Source organism: Pristiophorus japonicus, chromosome 13 (assembly GCF_044704955.1).
Source record: "Pristiophorus japonicus isolate sPriJap1 chromosome 13, sPriJap1.hap1, whole genome shotgun sequence".
Taxonomy (NCBI): Eukaryota; Metazoa; Chordata; class Chondrichthyes; family Pristiophoridae; genus Pristiophorus; species Pristiophorus japonicus.
This window is the reverse complement of record NC_091989.1, coordinates 52,885,352-52,909,356: the sequence shown is the minus strand read 5'-3', so window position 1 is coordinate 52,909,356 and position 24,005 is coordinate 52,885,352. Positions and strand designations below refer to the sequence as shown.

The window sequence follows — 24,005 nt, the reverse complement described above, 5'->3', positions numbered from 1 at the left end:
GTTATGCATCATTTCAGCGGTAAAATGGGCGTTAAATGGACGTTAAGCATGCAAACAAAGCAGAGGTCTAGCCCCAGGTCTTTTATTTAAACATTCATACAAAGCAAACCCAGTATGAATGCTACTAAGACACAAAGACGTCACAAGCCAACTTTCTAATTGTTCCGATTTCCAATGGCTGCTTGTGAGGCGCACACCTTCCGAATGTCCAGTGTCTAGTGTCTAATGTGTGTGTCTAACAAAGACCAGTTCCATCTTATACCTAAAAAGCGTTTGAACTCGTTTCCTTGCATAGTACATACAGACAATTAACATGCAGACGATGTAGACTCAAATGCCATTGACCTGAAATCACAACGAACTGCTTTCTGAATTACTCATCATCATCATCATCATAGGCAGTCCCTCGGAATCGAGGAAGACTTGCTTCCACTCTAAAAATGAGTCCTTATGTGGCTGAACAGTCCAATATGAGAACCACAGTCCCTGTCACAGGTGGGACAGATAGTCGTAGGGTGGGACAGGTTTGCCGCCCGCTCTTTTCGCTGCCTGCGCTTGATTTCTGCGATGAGACTGAATTACTGAATTTCTGAATTACTATACACAAACCAGATTGTTTCCTCACATAGTAACAAATGGTTCATACAAATAGTTAACATACAGATAAATGACCAGCTACTCATTATCCTGAAGTCATGTCTCACTGCGATAAATCGACTCCCACCATGAAGTATTGTAAACACACAGGTGATCAGATAGACACATTTGAATGGCTAAATGTCTCCACATCATCGTAGCAGCCTGTTTCGATCCAAACATCCTCTGTTTTAATCCAAACTTCAATCTTCAACTTTTATTCCGATTTCTCCAGACTGCGCCGAAGCAAAGCGTTTCAGAAATGTAGGCTTTCGCTCCCACAACTACCAGAACACAAATCGCAAAAAAAAATTATAAGAAAAACAACCACACTTACCTTAGTAGTCCATTACTTACGTCTTCGCCGATGGATGGTTGGACCGCCCTGATTTCCCAGGCAGTCAGTGCGAGGCACACTTCAGGCGGATAGGTCAGGCAAGTGTTCAAACTCGCACTGGTGTCGCAACTAGGGGCATTGCACCCTAGAGGGGGCTGCTCTGTGCCGCCGCAAAACCGGACCCAAGGATCGCTGCAGGATGCTGGAGGCTGACCACCCGGCCAAAACATCTCACCGCCACCATTGCTGCTGCTCCGGGCAAAAGACGGAGCGGAGAAAACCTGAAAATCCAGCCCCGCCTTTTAAAATCGCAGCTAGACTGGTTAAGTGAATCCAGAAAATCTTATTTTCTCAAAGGTTTGTGAGAATATGGAATGCACTGTCCCAGAAAGTTGCAGATGAAAAGTAAATTAAGGCTTTTAAAAAGGAGATAGATAGTTAGTAAGAGTATTAAGGAGATAGATAAATAACAAGGAATTTGGATTAAGATGATAAAGGTATCTTTTCTAAATGTAACCAGTTCCTTGGGCCAAATGGCCTCCTTTTGTTGCTATAATAAACAATATTTTCACAAAACTAACATTCTATGTGGATTTTTCTGAGATTATGCCATTTGCTTTAGTTGACTAAAGGAAATAAATGTGACTACATATTAACTCCTGTTTTCCAGCTGTGTATTGCGACTATTATAACAATCCCGATGAATGTAGCTGGCACTATCACCCATGTGGAACATTAACAACAAAAACATGCTCGGACCATTACATTGGAAAGAAATTCTCTGCAATACTTGAAGGTTTAAACTGCAATATTATTCATTCATACTTAAGATAGTATTCCTGTTTGTGTGTTCAGATAATTTGGGGTAGAAATTCGTCAGCCTGTCGATAATTTGTTTTTTAACATAATTTTTGTTACAAAATAAGAACAAAAATGTCTCCATTTTTTAATGGGGTAAATTTGGCCAAAAAATACGCCTGTCGATAAAAATCTGCGTTGCTGGAGGATCCGTGTTGGAAACCGCCGTCCTTGCTAACTTTACCGGGAGGCCAATATCGCCAAAAATACAGGGGAGAACACAAAAATTCTTCTCCAAAAATAAAAAATCAGAAAACATTAACAATACCTTTAAGGAATCAATCACTGAAATTTTTTTTTTAAACTTCAACTTCCTTTTTTTGTAGGCTTTCCTACTTACCGATGTTTCTGAGGCTGCAACGCCTGCTTTTCTCAAGCGTTGTTTTTTCACCTGAATACCGGTTCGCCAAACGACCAAATTTAAGCGGTGTGTTTTTTTACATATGTCGATCCGCTTTTTGGCGACATTTTGAAACCGTCATTCTTAACCTTTGGAGAATTTTGTGAGGTTTCTTTTAACAATAAAAAAGCACTTTTAACACGAAAAAAATCGCATTAAGACGTGTGTTACACTGGCTAATTTCTAGCCCTTTATATTTAGTTAATAATTAGTATTTCTTTCACATGAAATCATTATGCTATTACTTTTGTTATATATATTTTACAGCTTGATAAAAAGGAAAAAGGATATTTCTGCTAACTTCTATGAAACAAAATAACTTTAATTTGCCAATATTTAATGGGAGTTGACAATTTTGAGGTGCTGATTTTCATTTTGAATAACTAATTATTTATGAAAGAATCATAAATGGAAACAAAGCTTAGAATCCCATGACTTACAAATGTAATTTGATTGTAAGCATAGATAGGTTCAACAGTGACGATGTAATTTAAAAATTCTCAGCATTACACACTGCTTATTGTTATCTAATATAGGCTGTTATGCAAAGTGCCCAGTGAGTGCGCCTTATTTGGATGAAAATATAATGAAGTGCGTTACGCTACCTGATTGTACATGTTATTATAATGGAGAAATATTGCAACCTGGTGAAGTAACAAGGAATGACTGTGAAGAATGGTAAAGTATCTATAGCTGCATTTTATTCTTTCACCAATCTCTGCTTCTGACGTAGAACGTTAAAGTTAGAATTGTAATTAAGAATGGGTAAATAGTGGGTTACTTTTGATTTTGCTGAATTATAACTCACATGCTGGAGCACATTATTTTAGTCAGTGGAACTTTCGATCACAAGATATGGGCGAGGCGAACCATTTGACCGATTCTAGTTCATCCATAAAAAAATGAAACTAGAGTGCCCCACTCCAGCCCCCCATCACAACAGCAACTTGAAATTATATGGAAGGTTTCCAATGAACTTTGGAAAATGTGGATGGAAATGGATGCTGAGCAAGAGTTGGGGAAGAGTCAGGGGAAGCAATCAAAGGCACGATTGAAGAAGAGTTTTGTTTTCTGCTTCGTGAATCATGTTGTGTGGGTGAGCATAGGGTGAAAATAGAATTGGCATGGCTGAAATGCATATTGTGGCCAAATAGCCAACATGTACTGTCAGGGCTCACAGTTGGATGATGGCCATTTGGATAAGGTACTAGTTTCTGTGGAACAAAACCCCAACAAGGGGACCAAGGGAGGGGACCTCATTGTAAACAGGACAAAAACAAAGAAAGATCAGGCTGTACAGTTAAGATGTAGCTTCTTCAAACTGTGATAGATATGTAACAGCCTACCTAGAGAGATGGAGGAATTTCCCAGAGCTTTTTAAAATGTAATTAGCCACATTGTTTTTCCTCTGGTCATAACCTACCCCAAGAGTTAGCGATTGGGGACAGTGAGCATTGATTGATTTGATGGTCTTTCCTGGATGCAAAGTTTTGGTGCTCCAATTTATGTGATGGATATTTCTCCCCTATGCGCAATGGGAACTGCTGAGTTCCCAACTGCAAAAGAGAGGGAAAAGAAGCAGAGACCAATGACACTGGGGGCAGAGCAATTGTGCTCATCTGCGCCTCCCGTAAGTGCCCCCAGGGGGGCGCTAAAGGGGTGCAAAGGACTTTTCATCTGGGCGCGGTGCCACTAATGACCTGCTAAATTCCACGGGAATTTAGCAGCGGCAGTAACCGGGAGCGCCCTGCTCTGCTGCCCCGGCGATGATGTCATTACCATGCGCAGCACCCAGATTTTGCACTGGGTGATGACAGCGACATCTTTAGGGGACATGAACACGGTGGCAGGAGGCTCACAGGGTGCTACTTAAAGGGGAGGTGTCGGTCATCTTGGAAATTAATGTCATCATTTTCCTGAACGCAAGGTCAGTGCCGTCATCTGGCAGCACGGCACCCTGCTTGAGGTCCGGGCTGGTTGCACAGCATCCCACTCCCCCTGTGGTCCAGGTAGGATCCCGCTGAGTTTGCAGTTTGGGCCTTCCCCTTTAATGAAGCGGAGAGCCCCTCCTACGCGTCAAGACTACGGGCCCAGTGCATAGTGCTGCGCCTTACTCCCTCTGCTTCCGCCCCATTAACGCCCCAGAGACGAAGTGGAGCGCATTCCTTTGCGCTTTACTTCCTCTTGGGGCCGGTAACCTCAATTTCGAGAGCAGGGCGGTTCTTCCGCGCCTGGTGCAAAAAGTCCCGCCTTGTGGATGTTACCGACCCCAAACGGGGCACAACAGAATTGCCCCCCCCACCCCCCGCTGCCCCCGGGTCTGTCTGCACCTCTTTTACATTCCGTCTTGATTTCCAGAGCATCCAAGGTTGTGTGAAGAGTCTTCACCTAAAATAGTGCAGGCACTATGATGGCATTGAACTGTGGGAAGAAAGGCCTAATGCCATTCGCGCCTCATTTCAATATAGGAACGTTGGTTGAATTTCCATATGGATGGGCACCAGAAGAGTAGCCCTTGTGCCTGGCCCCGTCACATTGGAGGGCCTGAGGGGACAAGCTCATGGAGGCCTAAAAACATGTGTTCTTCTTTCCACACAAGGTCCCATTGAATTCTCGGGATGGAGGCCTTGTGGCTGCTGTCTTGGACAGAAGGCTAAGGACCCCAAGACAGTGGTCAATACTGCTGCTGTCGGTCTCTTGAGGTTTAAAGCAGAGGCTGGCTTTCTGCCTCGCCAGGAGCACGTCAGCACCATCCTAATAATGTCAACCCAAAATTCCAAACAGTTCAGGTCAGTTGCAGTGTATTTTGTACCTCGCGCTCTGGAGGAAAAGGAAATATCAGGTTTCTCAGTAAAGCTTTTTGTATTTGCCTACATCACCATTATCAACATTACAGAGAAAAATATCAGCAACATCTATAAGTACCCCAACGGACTACAATTTCTGGTGCCAACAGCTTTACATAATTCAATTAAAAAAAGTAAATCTAATTAAAATAATTCATTCTGTTTTTGTTAATAAGAATTAGAGCAGAATCATTCTTTCTTTTAGCCTTTTTATTGGTTTCTTAAGACACATTTCTGAAATCATTGTATAAATGCAGTATATAATCACATATCTACTTTATGAAGCCACTGTACATTTTGATTCCATGCTGCTTGTGGGAGGAGTACATTGAAATTCTCAGGTTTCTTGGCGTGACTGTGCTTACTCTCGGAACAGTGTGGGTCAGGGGGTTGAACTGAAGTCTTTTTCTCTTTTGTTTGGCAGTGAATGCAACTCCGGAAATGTTACATGTAGAAGTAAGTAAATTATTGTTTTTAGTAAGCAGTTATTATGTCTTATATAGTAGATCAATACATTGTTAAATGGTGGGATCCCTAAGAATAGTTATTTACATCATATCAATACAATAGTGAGTGCAACATATCAACTTAGTTTTCAAGTCAAACTTTAAAGCTTGAAATCACAGATATTTATCTGAATGCTTCATGAACAAAAGCGTCGATGGCACCTTGAGAATTTGTGATGGTGACAGAACATGAGCAGCTCCAAGGTCAACTTGGAGGAGGCCACTAGCATTGGCGTATGATAAAAGTCTGTAAGTGCCATCTTCAGTACTTTGAATCTTTGAATGTTTTTCTTGTTTTTCAGGAATACCAGAAGATACAACCACCAGCTCGACAACTGGTAAGTGATGACTTCTTTTACAAATACAGGTATGCTCAAGACCGTTAGAAAGTCATCATTTCACTGCTCTATCTATGTAGTCAACTCCTGCAGGAAAATAGAACAATGAATTAACAACAGATATATATTTCCATTCAATTTGCAGATTTTTATGTTTGAGATAATTATTTCATAGAAACATAGAAAATAGGTGCAGGAGTAGGCCATTCGGCCCTTCTAGCCTGCACCGCCATTCAATGAGTTCATGGCTGAACATGCAACTTCAGTACCCCATTCCTGCTTTCTCGCCATACCCCTTGATCCCCCTCGTAGTAAGGACTTCATCTAACTCCTTTTTGAATATATTTAGTGAATTGGCCTCAACAACTTTCTGTGGTACAGAATTCCACAGGTTCACCACTCTCTGGGTGAAGAAGTTTCTCCTCATCTCGGTCCTAAATGGCTTACCCCTTATCCTTAGATTGTGACCCCTGGTTCTGGACTTCACCAACATTGGGAACATTCTTCCTGCATCTAACCTGTCTAACCCCGTCAGAATGTTAAACGTTTCTATGAGGTCCCCTCTCATTCTTCTGAACTCCAGTGAATACAAGCCCAGTTGATCCAGTCTTTCTTGATAGGTCAGTCCCGCCATCCCGGGAATCAGTCTGGTGAACCTTCGCTGCACTCCCTCAATAGCAAGAATGTCCTTCCTCAAGTTAGGAGACCAAAACTGTGCACAATACTCCAGGTGTGGCCTCACAAAGGCCCTGTACAACTGTAGCAACACCTCCCTGCCCCTGTACTCAAATCCCCTCGCTATGAAGGCCAATATGCCATTTGCTTTCTTAACCACCTGCTGTACCTGCATGCCAACCTTCAATGACTGATGTACCATGACACCCAGGTCTCGTTGCACCTCCCCTTTACCTAATCTGTCACCATTTAGATAATAGTCTGTCTCTCTGTTTTTACCACCAAAGTGGATAACCTCACATTTATCCACATTATACTTCATCTGCCATGCATTTGCCCACTCACCTAACCTATCCAAGTCACTCTGCAGCCTCATAGCATCCTCCTCGCAGCTCACACTGCCACCCAACTTAGTGTCATCCACAAATTTGGAGATACTACATTTAATCCCCTCGTCTAAATCATTAATGTACAGTCTAAACAGCTGGGGCCCCAGCACAGAATCTTGCGGTACCCCAATAGTCACTGCCTGCCATTCTGAAAAGTACCCATTTACTCCTACTCTTTGCTTCCGGTCTGACAACCAGTTATCAATCCATGTCAGCACACTACCCCCAATCCCATGTGCTTTAACTTTGCACATTAATCTCTTGTGTGGGACCTTGTCGAAAGCCTTCTGAAAGTCCAAATATACCACATCAACTGGTTCTCCCTTGTCCACTCTACTGGAAACATCCTCAAAAAATTCCAGAAGATTTGTCAAGCATGATTTCCCTTTCACAAATCCATGCTGACTTGGACCTATCATGTCACCTCTTTCCAAATGCGCTGCTATGACATCCTTAATAATTGATTCCATCATTTTACCCACTACTGAGGTCAGGCTGACCGGTCTATAATTCCCTGTTTTCTCTCACCCTCCTTTTTTAAAAAGTGGGGTTACATTGGCTACCCTCCACTCGATAGGAACTGATCCAGAGTCAATGGAATGTTGGAAAATGACTGTCAATGTATCCGCTATTTCCAAGGCCACCTCCTTAAGTACTCTGGGATGCAGTCCATCAGGCCCTGGGGATTTATCGGGCTTCAATCCCATCAATTTCCCCAACACAATTTCCCGACTAATAAGGATTTCCCTCAGTTCCTCCTCCTTACTAGACCCTCTGACCCCTTTTATATCCGGAAGGTTGTTTGTGTCCTCCTTAATGAATACCGAACCAAAGTACTTGTTCAATTGGTCTGCCATTTCTTTGTTCCCCGTTATGACTTCCCCTGATTCTGACTGCAGGGGACCTACGTTTGTCTTTACTAACCTTTTTCTCTTTACATATCTATGGAAACTTTTGCAATCCGTCTTAATGTTCCCTGCAAGCTTCTTCTCGGATTCCATTTTCCCTGCCCTAATCAAACTCTTTGTCCTCCTCTGCTGAGTTCTAAATTTCTCCCAGTCCCCGGGTTCGCTGCTATTTCTGGCCAATTTGTATGCCACTTCCTTGGCTTTAATACTATCCCTGATTTCCCTTGATAGCCACGGTTGAGCCACCTTCCCTTTTTTATTTTTACGCCAGACAGGAATGTACAATTGTTGTAGTTCATCCATGCGGTCTCTAAATGTCTGCCATTGCCCATCCACAGTCAACCCTTAAATATCATTCGCCAATCTATCCTCGCCAAGTCACGCCTCATACCTTTAAAGTTACCCCTCTTTAAGTTCTGGACCATGGTCTCTGAATTAACTGTTTCATTCTCCATCCTAATGCAGAATTCCACCATATTATGGTCACTCTTCCCCAAGTGGCCTCGCACAACGAGATTGCTAATTAATCCTCTCTCATTACACAACACCCAGTCATAAACCAACATCATTAGGTCTGTCACCTCCAACATGAAAATCTGCATTTTGAATGGAAATTTCTATCAGAGAGAGATTAAGGTACAGGCAGATGCAGTTATGGTAAAACACTTTAATAGACATAGATAATTATCGAGTATTGTTTCTGAGTACAGCTGGGTCTACTGCCTGCTACACAGTTAGTAAGAGACGTTTTATTGTACTGGCACTACTCCATTTTTGGGGTCTTTCCAATCTTCTAACCATAAATTATTGCAACTTCCCCATCTCCTGTCTACTCATGTAAGTCCTAGCCTTGTATCTACAGGGCCCACCACTCAATAGGGAAGAGTTTGTGGAGGTTGACGCTGTGCAGTTGCAAACTGGTTCTTTTGGTTGCATACTCCCATCTCTTAGTGAAAAAAAAGCAGCGATAGGGACCATGACAATATAGAATTTGTTAAACTTTTGCAGGAAAGTGCCACAGTAAGAAATTACACCCATGACTTAGTCTCAGGTAAACTAGGAGGGTCAGTGGAATCAGAGCAGGTGGTTCAGAAATCACATAATGAGTTGGACAAAATATAAAAATGAACAGAACAATGGCAGAATAAATTTAGAAACGACAGGCGTAAATGACTGCACATCAGAAGGAACAATGGGCAAGATGCATATTCCATGAACGATGCAGAAAAGCTCAGATGAAGTTAAAAGAGGTCCAATTCTGGTCACTGAGACACAAAGGAAACATTCAGATGTTGCAAGCAAAGAGCCATAAGACTGATCCCTAGACATAGAGGTCTGAGATATAAGGAAAACATGGAGATGCTCTGGAGGCTCTGGAGCCTAATAAGGAAGTATTGAGAGATGATTATAGAGATTCATATGATCAGCTCTATGTCTTGAAACAAGTTGGTCTGAAAGAATTTACACACCTCAGATGGATAATTACATCAAGCACACAAAGCAGTAGTTAGTAGTTGTAGTTAAAAGTTTTTATCATTATTTGCTCATCAGCCCGGGTGTAAAATTGGCAATGTGGATCGTTTGTCCATTATAGAAATCGCTCGATTTTCATTTCCATTGTAAATCTAGCCCTCGAAATACTGTAGAAGCTGCTGGAGTGTAGTGACTTCAAATATTTTGATATTTCTTTAAAAGGAACAATTGGTAAGTTATGGCTTCCTCCAATATATATAAAAACTGGACTTCTGACTCATACTTTTATCCTATCTTCAACCGACAGAGCAGTGAAAGATCAGAATTTCACTCTTTTAACTACTTAATCCATTCCTTATTGAGGGGACCATAGTTTTGAGGACATTGTGTATTTAGATGTATCTGAAATTAATACAGCGTTTTGGCTTCAAATATTTTTGGATCGCTATAATAAACAAAATACATAATTAATGAAATAACAGCAAGAAATCAACTAACCAATGCAATTACGCATAAACACATATTGTGACATCAGTAAAGGTGTTATGGTGAAGAGCTTGCCATTAACTAGCGTAGTCCTAATTTTAAGATTATACCCCTTTTGGTCTGGATTCTGCTAGAGGAAGGAACTATCTGAAGTTGACCCAGACTCTCATAGCTAAGTCCCCGCATCCCAGGTACAATCCTGGTAAACCATCTGAGAGGAGCCAGCTACAAAGTGACACAATTCAGCATCTGTCAGGGCAGTCTGGTTCCATTTGCTTTCTAGCACCGAGACAGGTATTGGTTCTGGGGGGATGCAAGGGCACAGAGGTGCCATCATAAGAGATGGTATCTGAAATGTATTTGTTCCATGGGTTCTTTGCTTTAGAATTCATAGCAAAACATTGCAATTAAGAACTAGTTGGTTTATTAACAAAGGTTAACAATCACACTACACATTACCAGTTCATCCACTCGGCTCACAACTGCATAGCTAATCGTGGATGACCTAGACTCAACTGATTGAGGTTTTATTGAGTCTTGTGAACATCACATGACTGGCTAGGCCACTCACAATGCAACAGCTTTACAAACCTGTGAGCATACTCACACGTGCATACATTACAGTATCCTTATCCATTTACATTGCATGACTGTCCCTGCTACTGGGCTGCAGCTCAGCAATCCTACTGACCTGTGGGACAGCAGACTCTTGGCGATCAGTGGGCTGAGTGAAGCCCCGATTCATTTGAGCCTGGGCCTACATGGCTCCAGTATTTATTAAACATGTTATTACACAGACTCCTGAGGCAGGGGAATGGGTGTGGGGGAGGGATTCAGTTAACACAGGCATTGAGGTGACCACATAAGTTATTAGTAGACTCGACCATATTATCCAACATGTTTTGCCAGTCCACTGCTTTCAGCAATGGCTACTGCACAGAAATAATTATTTTGTAGATACTGGGCCCCTGGACTCTGTATCTCCATTAGAGCGTGAGCTGCCCCTTTGGTTAGTGCTTCCCTTGACCTTTCTTGGCACTTCAAACTATTGCTGCTGACTTATGCTTGGTGAATCCCATCCCAGCGCAATCCACTCAAACTCACTGAGACATGTCGGTTGCCCTTATCCTTGGCATGGTAAGATGGTGCACTGTTATCATCTTGACTTTTTTTGGTGCTCGTATCCAGGTTTTCTGATGGACCGAATTAATTCAGAGAAGTGTGAGGTGATGCACTTTGGGAGGACTAATAAGGAAAGAGTATACACATTAAGCGGAAGGCCACTTAATAGTGTAGATGAACAAAGGGACCTTGGAGTGCTTGTCCACAGATCCCTGAAAGTAGCAGGCCAGGTGGATAAGGTGGTTAAGAAGGCATGCGGAATGCTTGCCTTTATTGGTCGAGGCATAGAATATAAGAGCAGGGAGGTTATGCTTAAATTGCATAATACTTTGGTTAGGCCACAGCTGGAGTACTGCGTGCAGTTCTGGTCGCCGTATTATAGGAAGGATGTGATTGCACTAGAGAGGATGCAGAGGAGATTTACTAGGATGCTGCCTGGATTGGAGAATCTTAGTTATGAGGACAGATTGGATAGGTTGCGTTTGTTCTCATTGGAACAGAGGAGATTGAGAGGAGACCTCATTGAGGTGTACAAAATATTGAGGGGCCTGGACATAGTGGATAGTAAGGGCCTATTTCCATTGGTGATGGGGTCTATTTCGAGGGGACATAGTTTTAAGGTGGGTGGTGGAAGGTTTAGAGGGGATTTGAGGGAGGGCTTCCTTATGCAGAGGGCTGTGGGGATCTGGAACTCGCTGCCTGGAAGAGTGGTGGATGCAGAAACACTGACCACTTTTAAGAGATGGTTGGATAGGCACTTAAAGTGCCATAACCTGCAGGGTTACGGAGCTAGAGCTGGTAATTGGGATTAGACTGGATGACCTTTTGTTGACCGACTCGGATATAATGGTAAGTACTGCAGGGAATTGAATACGGCCAGGGTGATCTCCTGGACTAGTTTCGATCGCCTGGATGGGTCAGAGAGGAATTTTTCCAGATTTTCTTCTCCCTAAATTGGCCTGGGTTTTTATCTGGGTTTTGTCTCTCCCAGGAGATCACATGGCTCCGGTTGGGGTGGAGTGTAGAATGTTTCAGTATAAAGGGTGTCGCAGTTGTGTGAAGCAGACTGGTTGGGCTGGGTGCTCTTTGCCTTTCCGTCATTGTTCATAGGTTTATATGTGACCTTCAAGGCTGCTGACCAAGGGCCGTGCGGCTCTGTCAGCCGGCGTGGACATGATGGGCCGAAATGGCCTCCTTCTGCATTGTAAATTTCTATGTTTCTATGTTAAAGCAGAGAGGGATTCAGGGCTAGGCTGTAGTATCAATGGCAAGCAGTTGCCAGATAACTGGTAGTGATATGCCATACCAGGCTATCAAGCTCAGAATGAGTGGGTGACTGAAACAGTTAAGCAGAAAGGGAAGATGCCCTCTGTTGCCCCCAAGGGCCAAAATTGTATAATGCCCCGTTTGGGAGTGGTAACCTTTGTGAGGCTGGACATTCTGTGCCCAGCACAGACGTCTTGCCCCGGAAGCGAAATTGGGTTCACCGTTTCCCCGAGAGGAAGTGGAGCGTGTTACGGAGAAATCTCCCTTTCTCCTGAACGGATCCACTGAAATAATGGATCGACGCTCTCGATTGATGACAGACCCAGAGATAGGTTCAAAATGATTTTATTCCGGCATATGCAGGGGAAGGTCTGTTCTTAGTTGCCCAAGATAGAATCTTCAAAATTCCAACAGTCTCACTGATCTTTGTACAGATTTTAGTGGGCCAGCCTATAACGAATCTTTTGAAGTGACAGTGATCAAGAACGCTACCCGTGACAATAACACAAATGTCGCTACAATTTGAAATGGCAATTTAATTGCCACAAATAACACAGACGTAAGACAGAGACAAATAACGGAATTTGTTACCGCATTTGGTTCAGTTAAAGAAAACATTCAATTCACAGAGCACAGAAACATTTGTTAACATGAAAGATGGGAATTTAGTTAGTTCTGTCACATCACAGAAACATTTGTTAACCCTTATCAGATTGCTTGCTGTGTGGCCGCTATCCTTTTGGCTTCTTTGAATGTGTGATCTCTGCCTCTCGGAATGTGTTTGTTTCTACAGGTTTGACTTTATTGGCCTTCTCAACCATTCTTTAAAAGTTAAACACACTATGTTCTATGTATTCCTTCAAAATCTAAAATTCATTTTCCTATCATTTATAAGCGAGTTTACATACAATCTGTCGATAATTCCTTACACTACTACAATCCCCCCTATGGCCCTTGGCTATACACAAGTAGTCCATACCGTTGAGATTTGTTAAAGAACACTCTCCGATTTTCCTTGATTAGTGGCCATCTAGCCTGGAGTGCCATCACGTGTCTCTCTAAACCTCAAAAAGTGCGCCCCTTGTCCATCCTCTGTTCATAAAGATTTTCCTGCCCCGAGGTTGACCTAGCCTTAATTGCTCTTACTAATCGTCGCGTCTTTCGTTTTCTTGCTGCAGCACATTGCAAACACAACAAATATAGCACAATCAGTAATTGAATCACGATAAGTACATGAGATATTGTCCTCATCCAAGGATGAATTTGAATGTTCAGTCCCCAGTTCCAGAGGTCATCCCACTATGTGGTGAGCTTAATGTCCTCGATATCCTTCTGAATGTCCTGTTTGTTCTGCCTGAGTGTAGTAGACTCTCTGACTCTTGGCAACTGTTTCTCATAGTTTGACGAGATGTTCTGGTAACGGGGGCCCCTCATATCCAAACATGTTCACGTGCTTGGCGAGCTCCTCCATTATGTCTCCTGACACCTGTTTTGATGTTGACTCTCGTTGATGTATATCCACTACTTCCTCCTTTCTGATTCTAACAGGTATTTCCAGAACAAAGCAAAATATAGCAGTGAGGATCTGGCATTCCTGCTGATTATACTTAAAGGATTTCTGATTCGTCATTATATAGTATTCTCCGTTGCTTACATACACCACGTGTGTCTTTCCCTATTGCGCATCCACGGTTCCATGGTACAATTTACATGTGTACTGGTAATATTAAATCCGCAAGCCGCCTCAGGATCATAACTAATTTTATGAGGGCATGTCGTGATGCCCTGATGACTAACACATCCTTCCAATTTTGTTCCCATCAAACTGTCTCCGTACGCTACAGCATATGGTAAGCTACATACAAACCTTCTCTAATAATCCCTATGTTTTGTACATCATACACTTCCTTTGGGCTAGCTCCTTCCATAATTACCGGAATGGCCAGTACTAATCCTATTAGTCCCCCTGTATCATTATTACATTCCACTTGTGTGGGATATACGTGTATCATTCCCCTGAGTTGGCATCCTTGTATTTCCTTCGAATGCATGGTCAAATTGACCAATTGGTCATTGCTGATCCACAACCTCCCCTCTGTGGATCTGTGCCAAATTTTCCCTTGTCTGTTCTACTACCCAGGTCCCGATCGTACTGCAGACATCATTCTTACTTTGTCTGAGGATTTGTTGTACCAATCTTCGGTAAAACTGCTGCGTTCTTTCAGAACACCATTCAGGGAGTTCCCAGATTAGTCAAATTCAACACAATGGGTCCCAAGTCATGGTGTACATTATCATATAATATCTCTTCATGTTTTATTAACATGAGTTTTAAACTTAGTCGTTGTCTTAGTCAGGGGATCTGCATTGTCGGGGTAATCAGATGTTTCTCGCTTTGGCATTCCCGGGTCACACTCTTCCTGGCTTGTTCCTTGCTGCTGTTTGGTATCATATGCCATTATAACTGGAGCAGATGTCTCTGAGCATGTTACACATTCTGTTTTCTTACTATTTCTCTGCCATTCTATCCCAATACTTCTATGTCGCTTGGTACAGTTTCTTATGGTCGTCTCTTGCCGTTTTGTTTGGCTATTATATGTGTTAATGGGCGTATTATCATAATATATATCTCATGGCTCATTCGCCCCTTGTGCCAGCATCAATGTGTGGGTTAACGCAGGATGAGGAGCCCGAAGCTGAATTCCTTTTATGCCGTCTCATTGGTGTGGTCTAGGTTTGCATTTCACCCGGACTTGACTGGTCTGTGCTGTCTGCGGGTGACTACTACCCATCGTGCTGAAGGTCACTTCGCTGCCATCTTTGTTCCACCTCACCACAATGGATTCCCCATTGGTGTGGAGGAAGAGGCCGTGAGACCGATCTTTCCTTGAATATCGGGTTATTTGGCCTTCACATGTCAACCGAAGTCCCGTATCAGCTGGCACGGATATGGTAGTATCAATGATACAACTCCCAACATCGAGGGTATAGTATACCTCCAAACTGGTACCCATGCTACCCCAGAGGATCCTGATCACCAATGTTATCATTAACTGCATTTTATACTTGCACCAGCTCTAACTCCTGCCAGTGACTGATGCCTCTCCACTGTCATCTTTCTAACCAGACCTTCCAAAACAGCACAATTATTACAGCTACCATTATGGTCCCCACTACTAACCATATAGTTCCGTCAATTAGTTCATTTTCCCAGTCCTGGTGTCTTATATAATACTCCTCAGTTTCATCATATGGAATGATAGCAGGATTGCCACTCATCTGTAAGAAAAGACAATCCGGTCGTCACCGGTTAATTATTTGTACAGTTTTAGCTGTGTCCAATGCTTCCATCTGTTGGTCGATTAGTTCAGCTTTGTAGACTCTTTTAGGGAGGAAATGGTTGAAAAGTTAAAGACATCTGAATCTGCAGTTAGTTTTTTTAAAAACGTTTGCGGAAAGAGCAATAAAACAGCCTTATGGAGGAACTCTAGAGGAATACTATCAGTATGTTTGTCGTAATGTAGTGGTTTTGATTATTTTTCTTGCTCTACTGAAGGAATCACAACAACAGTGAAAGCAACGACAACCAGGTCCACTACTGGCTCCACACCAGGTGAGTGATGGCTTCTTTCGCTATCCAGGAGCAAGACCAGTGACACAAGTTATCTTGTTTCAACAACTTCCTGACAGTGGAGCCTCTGCTTACTCACTAATGGTTACTTAACTAGTTTTAATATTTTACTGTCTTTTGAATGAAACGTAGAATTTACATTTCATGGTGACACGGATACTCTGCATACTTTCAAATTCCAATACAATTATTATCAAATCTTGTCAAAGGATGCTCGCTGACACGTTGTGGCCGTTAATATTCTTTCTGATTTTCTTTAGTTCGTTTGAAACACAACCAATTATGCATAATACTACTTTGTTGGTCTCCTGTTCATGTTTGCATTTCAGTATTTGAAGTACGGAACCCTAGTTAGTAGCTGTCGTCAATTACTTCCTCATTCATTATGTCCTTTTCCCAATAAAATAACCTTGCGGCGGAACTCTATCAACACTGTTGGATTTGCAGTCGGAATGCAGCCGTTTTAAATATTTTTTTTCTTTAGAAGTGACGACTACAACAAAAGGGGCAACAACCACAACTCTGTCTACTGGCAGTTCTACAACGGGTAAGTAATGGTTTCTTTCAATATACACCAGTAAGTCTGTTCACACCAGTGTGCTTTTCTCTAATTCAGCTTTCAGGCAATGTCAGTATATTAGTTCAGTCTTGTAGACCTTTTTTTTGTTTCTGAATGGTTGAAAACCTCGTCAGCTGAATATGCATTTGGATTTATCAATATCACTTGTGCATAAAGTGTAATTTAATAATCTTATGGAGGAACTCTACAGGAATACTGTAGGAATTTACATTGTAGTGATGTGGTTTTGATTCCTCTTCTTGGTTTTCAGAAGGAATCACTACAACAGTGAAAGCAACTACAACCGGGCCCACTACTGGCTCCACACCGGGTGAGTGATGGCTTCTTTCGATATTCAGTATCAAGACCGGTAACGTAAGTTATCTTATTGCAAAAATTTCCAGACAGTGGGGTCTCTGCTTACTGACTAACGTTTACGTAATTTGGTTGTAATATTTTACTTTCTTTTATCCTTTGACTGGAGGGGAAATAAAGCGACCTAGTTAGTCACTAGCAAATAGAAATTCCCATTACTTACACTTCAGTATCCATAAAATAGCGTATTGTTGAAACTCTCTCAATACTGCAAGATTTCAAGTTTGTGTGTAGTTGTGAATATTTTTATTTTTCTTCTGAAGTGACAACTACAACAAAAGGGACAACAACCACATCTAATATTGCTGGCAGTACTACAACGGGTAAGTGAAGTCTTCTTTCACTATACACCAGCAAGTCTGTTCACACCAGTGTGCTTTTCCCCAATTCAGCTTTCAGACAATGCCACTCCATTAGTTCAGTCTTGCAGACTCTTCTTTTAGGGAGGAAATGGTTGAAAATTTAAAGACATCTGAATCTGCAGTTAGTTTTTTCAACAACATTTGCAGCAAGAGCAATAAAACAGGAACTCTTGAGGAATACCATCAGTATGTTTGTCGTAATGTAATGGTTTTGATTATTTTTCTTGCTCTACTGAAGGAATCACAACAACAGTGAAAGCAACTACAACTGGGTCCACTACTGGCTCCACACCGGGTGAGTGATGGCTTCTTTCAATATCCAGGAGCAAGTTATCTTGTTTCAACAACTTCCTGACAGTGGAGCCTCTGCTTACTCACTAATGGTTACTTAACTAGTTTTAATATTTTACTGTCTTTTGAATGAAACATATAATTTACATTTCATGGTGACACGGATACTCTGCATACTTTCAAATTCCAATACAATTATTATCAAATCTTGTCAAAGGATGCTCGCTGACAGGTTGTGGCCGTTAATATTCTTACTGATTTTCTTTTGTTCTTTTGAAACAACCAATTATGCAAATACAACTTTGTCGGTCTCCTGTTTATGTTTGCATTTCAGTATTTGAAGTACGGAACCCTAGTTAGTAGCTGTCGTCAATTACTTCCTCATTCATTATGTCCTTTTCCCAATAAAATAACCTAGCGGTGGAACTCTATCAACACTGCTGGAGTTGCAGTCGGAATGCAGCCACTTTAAATATTTTTTTTCTTTAGAATTGACGACTACAACAAAAGGGGCAACAACAACAACTCAGTCTACTGGCAGTTCTACAACGGGTAAGTGATGGTTTCTTTCAATATACACCACTATGTCTGTTCACACTAGTGTGGTTTTCTCAAATTCAGCTTTCAGACAATGTCAGTACATTAGTTCAGTATTGTAGACCTTTTTTTGTTTCAAATAGGTTGAAAACCTAGCCAGCTGAATATGCATTTGGATTTTTCAATATCACACATGCATAAAGTGCAATTTTACAATCTTATGGAGGAACTCTACAGGAATACTGTAGGAATTTACATTGTAGTGGTTATGATTACTCATCTTGGTTTTAGAAGGAATCATTACAACAGTGACAGCAACTACAACCGGGTCCACCACTGGCTCCACTCCGGGTGAGTGATGGCTTCTTGCAGTATCCAGCAGCAAGACCAGTGACACAAGTAATCTTGTTTTAACATCTCTCAGACAGTGGAAGTCCATTACTTCACCCCTTGTGAATATTTAGCTCATTCCTTCCAAAGGGAAATGGTTGACAACTTAACTATTTGAATGAAGCCAGATCAGAGTCTGAGCATGAGAAATACTGTGTTGATATTTGTGCATATCTCTGCTTCTCTTTGTCTCTGCTTACTCACCTATGTTTACTGAACAACTTCTGAATATTTCTCTGACCTTTCAATGAAATGTACAATAAGCATTTCATGTTGATGGTGGTACTGTGCATGCTTTAAAATTCCAATAGAATTAATTATCAAATATTGTCAAATATTGACATGTTGTGGTTTTTAATATTCTTCCTTTTTTGTCTATTGTCCAGTAACTTGAAATAGTTCTTTTCAAACACAACCAATTATACAAATGTTGTCTTGGCACTTTCAAGTTTTTATTTATTTGACAAAGGAGAAAAAGGTTGATCTAGTTAGTAACTGTAGTAAAACATATTTCTCATTCTTTGCACTTCAGTATCAATAAAATAGCCAACTGATGAACCTCTAGCAATACTGCAAGATTTCAAACTTGAGTGCTGTGGTTTTGATTGTTTTTATTTTCCTTCCGAAGTGACGACCACAACAAAAGGGACAACAACCACACCTGTTATTGCTTACACCACTACAACGGGTAAGTGAAACCTTCTTCAATATACACCAGCAAATCTGTTCACACCAGTGTGCTTTTCTCAAATTCAGATTTCAGACAATGTCAGTCTATTCGTTCAGTCTTGTAGCCTCTTTTCTTACATAAGAAACATAAGAACATAAGAAATAGGAGAAGTAAGCCATTTGGCCTCTTGAGCCTGCTCTGCCATTCAATAAGATCATGGCTGATCTGATCATGGACTCAGCTCCACTTCCCTGCCCGCTCCCCATAACCCTTTACTCCCTTATCGCTCAAAAATCTGTCTATCTCCGTCTTAAATATATTCAATGACCCAGCCTCCACAGCTCTCTGGGGCGGAGAATTTCATAGATTTACAATGCTGTAAGAGAAGAAATTTATCCTTATCTCAGTTTTAAATGGGCGGTCCCTTATTTTAAGACTATGGCCCCGAAATTCAGTACCGCTGGAAAGCTGGTGCTCCTCCCGACCTTTTTGTGGCCATGAGCGCCAAAATTGTTTCCGCGCTGGGCCGCCCCATATATAGCTCCAAATGTGAACAAATGGATTCCAGCACTAATGAACCCTTCCAAAGTGGAATTTTCAGTAGTGTGGCTGTCTTAATTTGAGCGTTATCACCACTGAGAAATTCAGCATGTAGTTAAGGGATTCTAATAAGCCAGCTGTTAAAAAGGCCAGGGTTTGCTGCAAGTCCCTGAGGGGGAAAGAGATTGCAAGGAGTCTGGAAGGATAGCTGGTGTAAGAGGTGCAAGGAGAGCAAACAGGTTCACTGATATGGGGCTGGAGACACTGATGGACGGTGTGGAGGACAGAAAAAGAATACTGTTTCTTGATGTGGAGACACTTGGCAGACCGCCAGCACATAATGCATGGAGGGAGATTTCAGGGGCGGTATCAGGCACCTTCATATATGTGAGGATGCACCCTCACAGGAGGGTGCTGGCCAGTCTGCATCCGGCCCTTGCCGGGTGGCAATAGGTTGACGCCTCCTAGCTCTGGGGCGATGGGGATCCTTCTCCTCCTCCTCCTGCACCTCCTCCTCCTCAAGTGGGACTGCTGGCTCAACCTCCAGTGGCTGTCCCCTCATGATGGCCAGGTTGTGCAGGATGCAGCAGACTATGACGATTATGGAGACCCGTTAAGGAGAATACTGCAAGGTGCCACCAGAGCTGTCCTGGCACTGGAACCTTTGCTTAAGGATGCCTATGCACTGCTTGATGATACACCTGGTGGCATAACGTGCGTCATTGTATGCATGCTCTGGCGCTGTCCTGGGGTTCCGCAGTGGAGTGAGTAGCCAAGGGGATAGGGGATATCCCTTGTCTTCAATCAGCTTACCCCAATCCTGATTCAGGCCGGTGAACACAGCGGGCACGCTGGTCTGGCGCAGAATGAACGAATCATGGCTGCTTCCTCCCTTGCCCGCTGCCTGTCTACATGGTGCTGATGGCGATGCCTTCTCCTGTGTGCTGCCCTGCTTCTGACCAGGTGAACCAGGGGTCGCCCTCCCAACACTCCTCCCATCCTCAGGGTGAACCCTGCCAAGCAGGTCTCTGCAGCCCACAGGACTCCACTAAAGAGTCAGACCTGAAAGTTGTACAAAAGTACAGGAGTATGTGAAAACCTCTGAGCAGCACTCAGCAGGTTGAATGGAGCCAAAACAATTAATAGAACTGTTAAAAGATAAATTACAGTGGATACTGTAATCTTAAATAAAATCAATAATTAATAACTATTAAAAGATAAATACAGTAGATGCTGTAATCTTAAATAAAAATACTAAAATTAATAAAACAATTTCTCTACCAATCGCAGCAACACTCCAGCGGTGTCTCGTTTGAGCTCTGACTCGAATACCTTGCGGGGGCACCGCTGGGAAAAGGCTTACCTTTTTGAAGCTCAAAATTCCAGTCCTGGTAACTTTCCAGTGGCCCGCACGCTGCAGAGCTCTCCACTGGAAAGTCTCCTTTACAGCGGCTTCACCGCGCCGTTTATGGCGCAAGTGTACACCGCTCAAATTCCCCGCCACCACCACCCCCCCCCACCACCACCGAGCTGAATATGGCTCGGGGAGTGAAAATCACCCGACCGCGGTGGCCGATCAATTTTATCGGTCTCCGCACCCCCCAAACTCCGCGGTTGCCATGCCTTCGGGGACAGTGAATTTCGGCCCCTATGTCCCCTTCATTTTAATTTCCCCTATGTGTGGAAATATCCTCTCTATATCCACCTTGTCGAGCCCCCTCATTATCTTTTATGTTTCAATAAGATTACCTCTCATTCTCTGAACTTCAATGTAAATAGGCCCAACCTATCTTCATAAGTCAACCCCCTCATCTCCAGAATCAACCCAGTGAACCTTCTTTGAACAGCCTCCAATGCAAGTATATCCTGCCTTAAATACGGAGACCAAAACTGTACAGTACTCTAGGTGTGCCTTTACCAATATCCTGTCCAGTTGTAGCAGGACTTCCCTGCTTTTATACTCTATCCCCCTTGCAATAAAGGCCAACATTCCATTTGCCTTCCTGATTACTTGCTGTACCTGCATACTAACTTTTTGTGTTTCATACACAAGGACCCCCAGGTCCCTCCATACTGCAGCACTTTGCAATTTTTCTCCAGTTAAATTATAATATGCTTTTCCATTTTTTCTGCCAAAGTGGATAACCTCACATTTTCCCACATTATACTCCATCTGCAAAATTTTTGCCCTCCCACTTAGCCTGTCTATATCCTTTTGCAATTTTTTTGTGTCCTCCTCACAATTTGCTTTCCCACCAAGCTTTGTATCATCAGCAAACTTGGCTACATGACATTTGGTCCCTTCAGCCACTGTTTGCCAACTGGAAAATGACCAATTTATCCTGACTCTATGTTTTCTATTTCCATTTCACAATGGTTGAAAACCTAACCATCTGAATCTGCATTTAGATTTTTCAATACAACATGTGAAAAAAGTGTAATTAAAAAGTCTTATGGAGGTACTCTACAGAACTACTATTGGAATTAAATTGTATTGATGTGGTTTTGATTACTTTACTTGTTCTTCAGAAGGAATCTCAACAACATTGAAAGCAACTACAACCGGGTCCACCACTGGCTCCACACCGGGTGAGTGATGGCTTCTTTCAATATCCGGGAGCAAGACCAGTGACACAAGTTATCTTGTTGCAACCACTCCGAGGCACTGGAGTCTCTGATTACTCACAAACGATTACTTAACTTGTTTGTAATATTTTACTGTCTTTTGTCCTTTGACTGGTCGACAAATGAGGGGATCTAGTTAGCCACGAGTAAAAAAAAAATCCTATTCTTTGCACTTTAGTATCAATAAAATAGCACACTGGTGAAACACTCTCAATACTGCAGGATTTCAAGTTTGTGTGTAGTAATTGTGAATATTTTTATTTTTCTTCTGAAGTGACGACTACAACAAAAGGGACAACAACCACACCTAATATTGCTGGCAGTACTACAACGGGTAAGTGAAGTCTTCTTTCACTATACATCAGCAAGTCTGTTCACACCAGTGTGCTTTTCCCCAATTCAGCTTTCAGACAATGCCAGTCCATTAGTTCAGTCTTGTAGACCTTTCATTTAGAGGGGAAATGATTAAATATTTAAAGACCTCTGAATCTGCAGTTAGTTTTTTCAACAACAGTTGCAGGAAGAACAATAAAACAGCCTTATGGAGGAACTCGAGAGGAATACTATCAGTATGTTTGTCGTAATGTAGTGGTTTTGACTATTTTTCTTGCTCTACTGAAGGAATCACAACAACAGTGAAAGCAACTACTGGCTCCACACCAGGTAAGTGATGGCTTCTTTCAATATCCAGTAGCAAGACCAGTGACACAAGTTATCTTGTTTCAACAACTTCCTGACAGTGGAGCCTCTGCTTACTCACTAACGATTATTTAACTTGTTTATAATATTTTACTGTCTTTTGAATGAAACGTAAATTTACATTTCATGGTGACAGGGATACTCTGCATACTTTCAAATTCCAATACAATCATTATCAAATCTTGTCAAAGGATGCTTGCTGACACGTTGTGGCCGCTAACATTCTTTCTGATCTTTTGTACAGTAACTTGAAAGATTTGTTTAAAAACATAACCAATTATGCAAATGCTGCTTTCACGGCCTTGTGTTTATGTTTGCACTTCAGTATTTGAAGTAAGGAGACCTAGTTATTAAATATAGTCAATAATTTCCTCATTCATTATCTCCATTTCCCATTAAAATAATCTAGCAGTGGAACTCTATTAGCAAGGCTGGATTTGCAGTCGAGTGCAGCCGTTTTAAATATATATTTTTTCTTCAGAAGTGACGACTACAACAAAAGGGACAACAACCACAACTAATATTGCAGGCACCACGACAACGGGTAAGTGATGTTTTCTTTCAATATACACTAGCAAGTCTGTTCACACCAGTGTGCTTTTCTAAAATTCAGCTTTCAGACAATGTCATTTCATTTGTTCAGTCTTGTAGACAATTTCTTCAGGGGGGAAATGGTTGAAAATTTAAAAACAGCTGAATCTGCGTTAATTTTTTTTCAACATTAGTTTTCCAGAAAGTGTAATTAAATAGTCTCATGAGGGACTTCTACAAGGATACAATAGTGATTTACGTTTTATTGAAGTGGTTTTCATACTTTTTGTTGTTCTTCAGAAGGAATCTCAACAACAGTGAAAGCAACTACAGCCGGATCTGCGACTGGCTCCACACTGGGTGAGTGATGGCTTCTTTCAATATCCAGTAGCAAGACCAGTGGCACAAGTTATCTTGTTTGAACAATTCCCAGACCCTGGAGTTTCTGCTTACTCACAAATGATTACTTAACTTGTTTCCAGTATATTGCTGTGTTTTGAATGAAACGCACAATTTACATTTCATGTTGACAGGGATACTCTGCATACTTTCAAA

At 41.9% G+C, this 24,005-nt stretch overlaps 1 protein-coding gene across 1 annotated transcript in view; it reads left to right on the top strand.

Annotated features, from left to right (window-relative positions):
- Positions 1 to 24,005, top strand: part of LOC139278097 (mucin-2-like) — a 138,402-nt gene that overhangs the window by 55,008 nt on the left and 59,389 nt on the right. Inside the window, exons 26-42 of the mRNA XM_070896755.1 lie at positions 1,644 to 1,769; positions 2,768 to 2,909; positions 5,502 to 5,533; positions 5,886 to 5,921; positions 15,797 to 15,853; positions 16,356 to 16,418; positions 16,702 to 16,761; positions 17,069 to 17,128; positions 17,406 to 17,462; positions 17,948 to 18,010; positions 18,287 to 18,346; positions 19,014 to 19,073; positions 22,125 to 22,184; positions 22,495 to 22,554; positions 22,842 to 22,883; positions 23,401 to 23,463; positions 23,751 to 23,810. Of these exons, the coding sequence (XP_070752856.1) occupies positions 1,644 to 1,769; positions 2,768 to 2,909; positions 5,502 to 5,533; positions 5,886 to 5,921; positions 15,797 to 15,853; positions 16,356 to 16,418; positions 16,702 to 16,761; positions 17,069 to 17,128; positions 17,406 to 17,462; positions 17,948 to 18,010; positions 18,287 to 18,346; positions 19,014 to 19,073; positions 22,125 to 22,184; positions 22,495 to 22,554; positions 22,842 to 22,883; positions 23,401 to 23,463; positions 23,751 to 23,810 (1,101 nt within the window). The remainder of the gene's footprint in view (positions 1 to 1,643; positions 1,770 to 2,767; positions 2,910 to 5,501; positions 5,534 to 5,885; positions 5,922 to 15,796; positions 15,854 to 16,355; positions 16,419 to 16,701; positions 16,762 to 17,068; positions 17,129 to 17,405; positions 17,463 to 17,947; positions 18,011 to 18,286; positions 18,347 to 19,013; positions 19,074 to 22,124; positions 22,185 to 22,494; positions 22,555 to 22,841; positions 22,884 to 23,400; positions 23,464 to 23,750; positions 23,811 to 24,005) is intronic.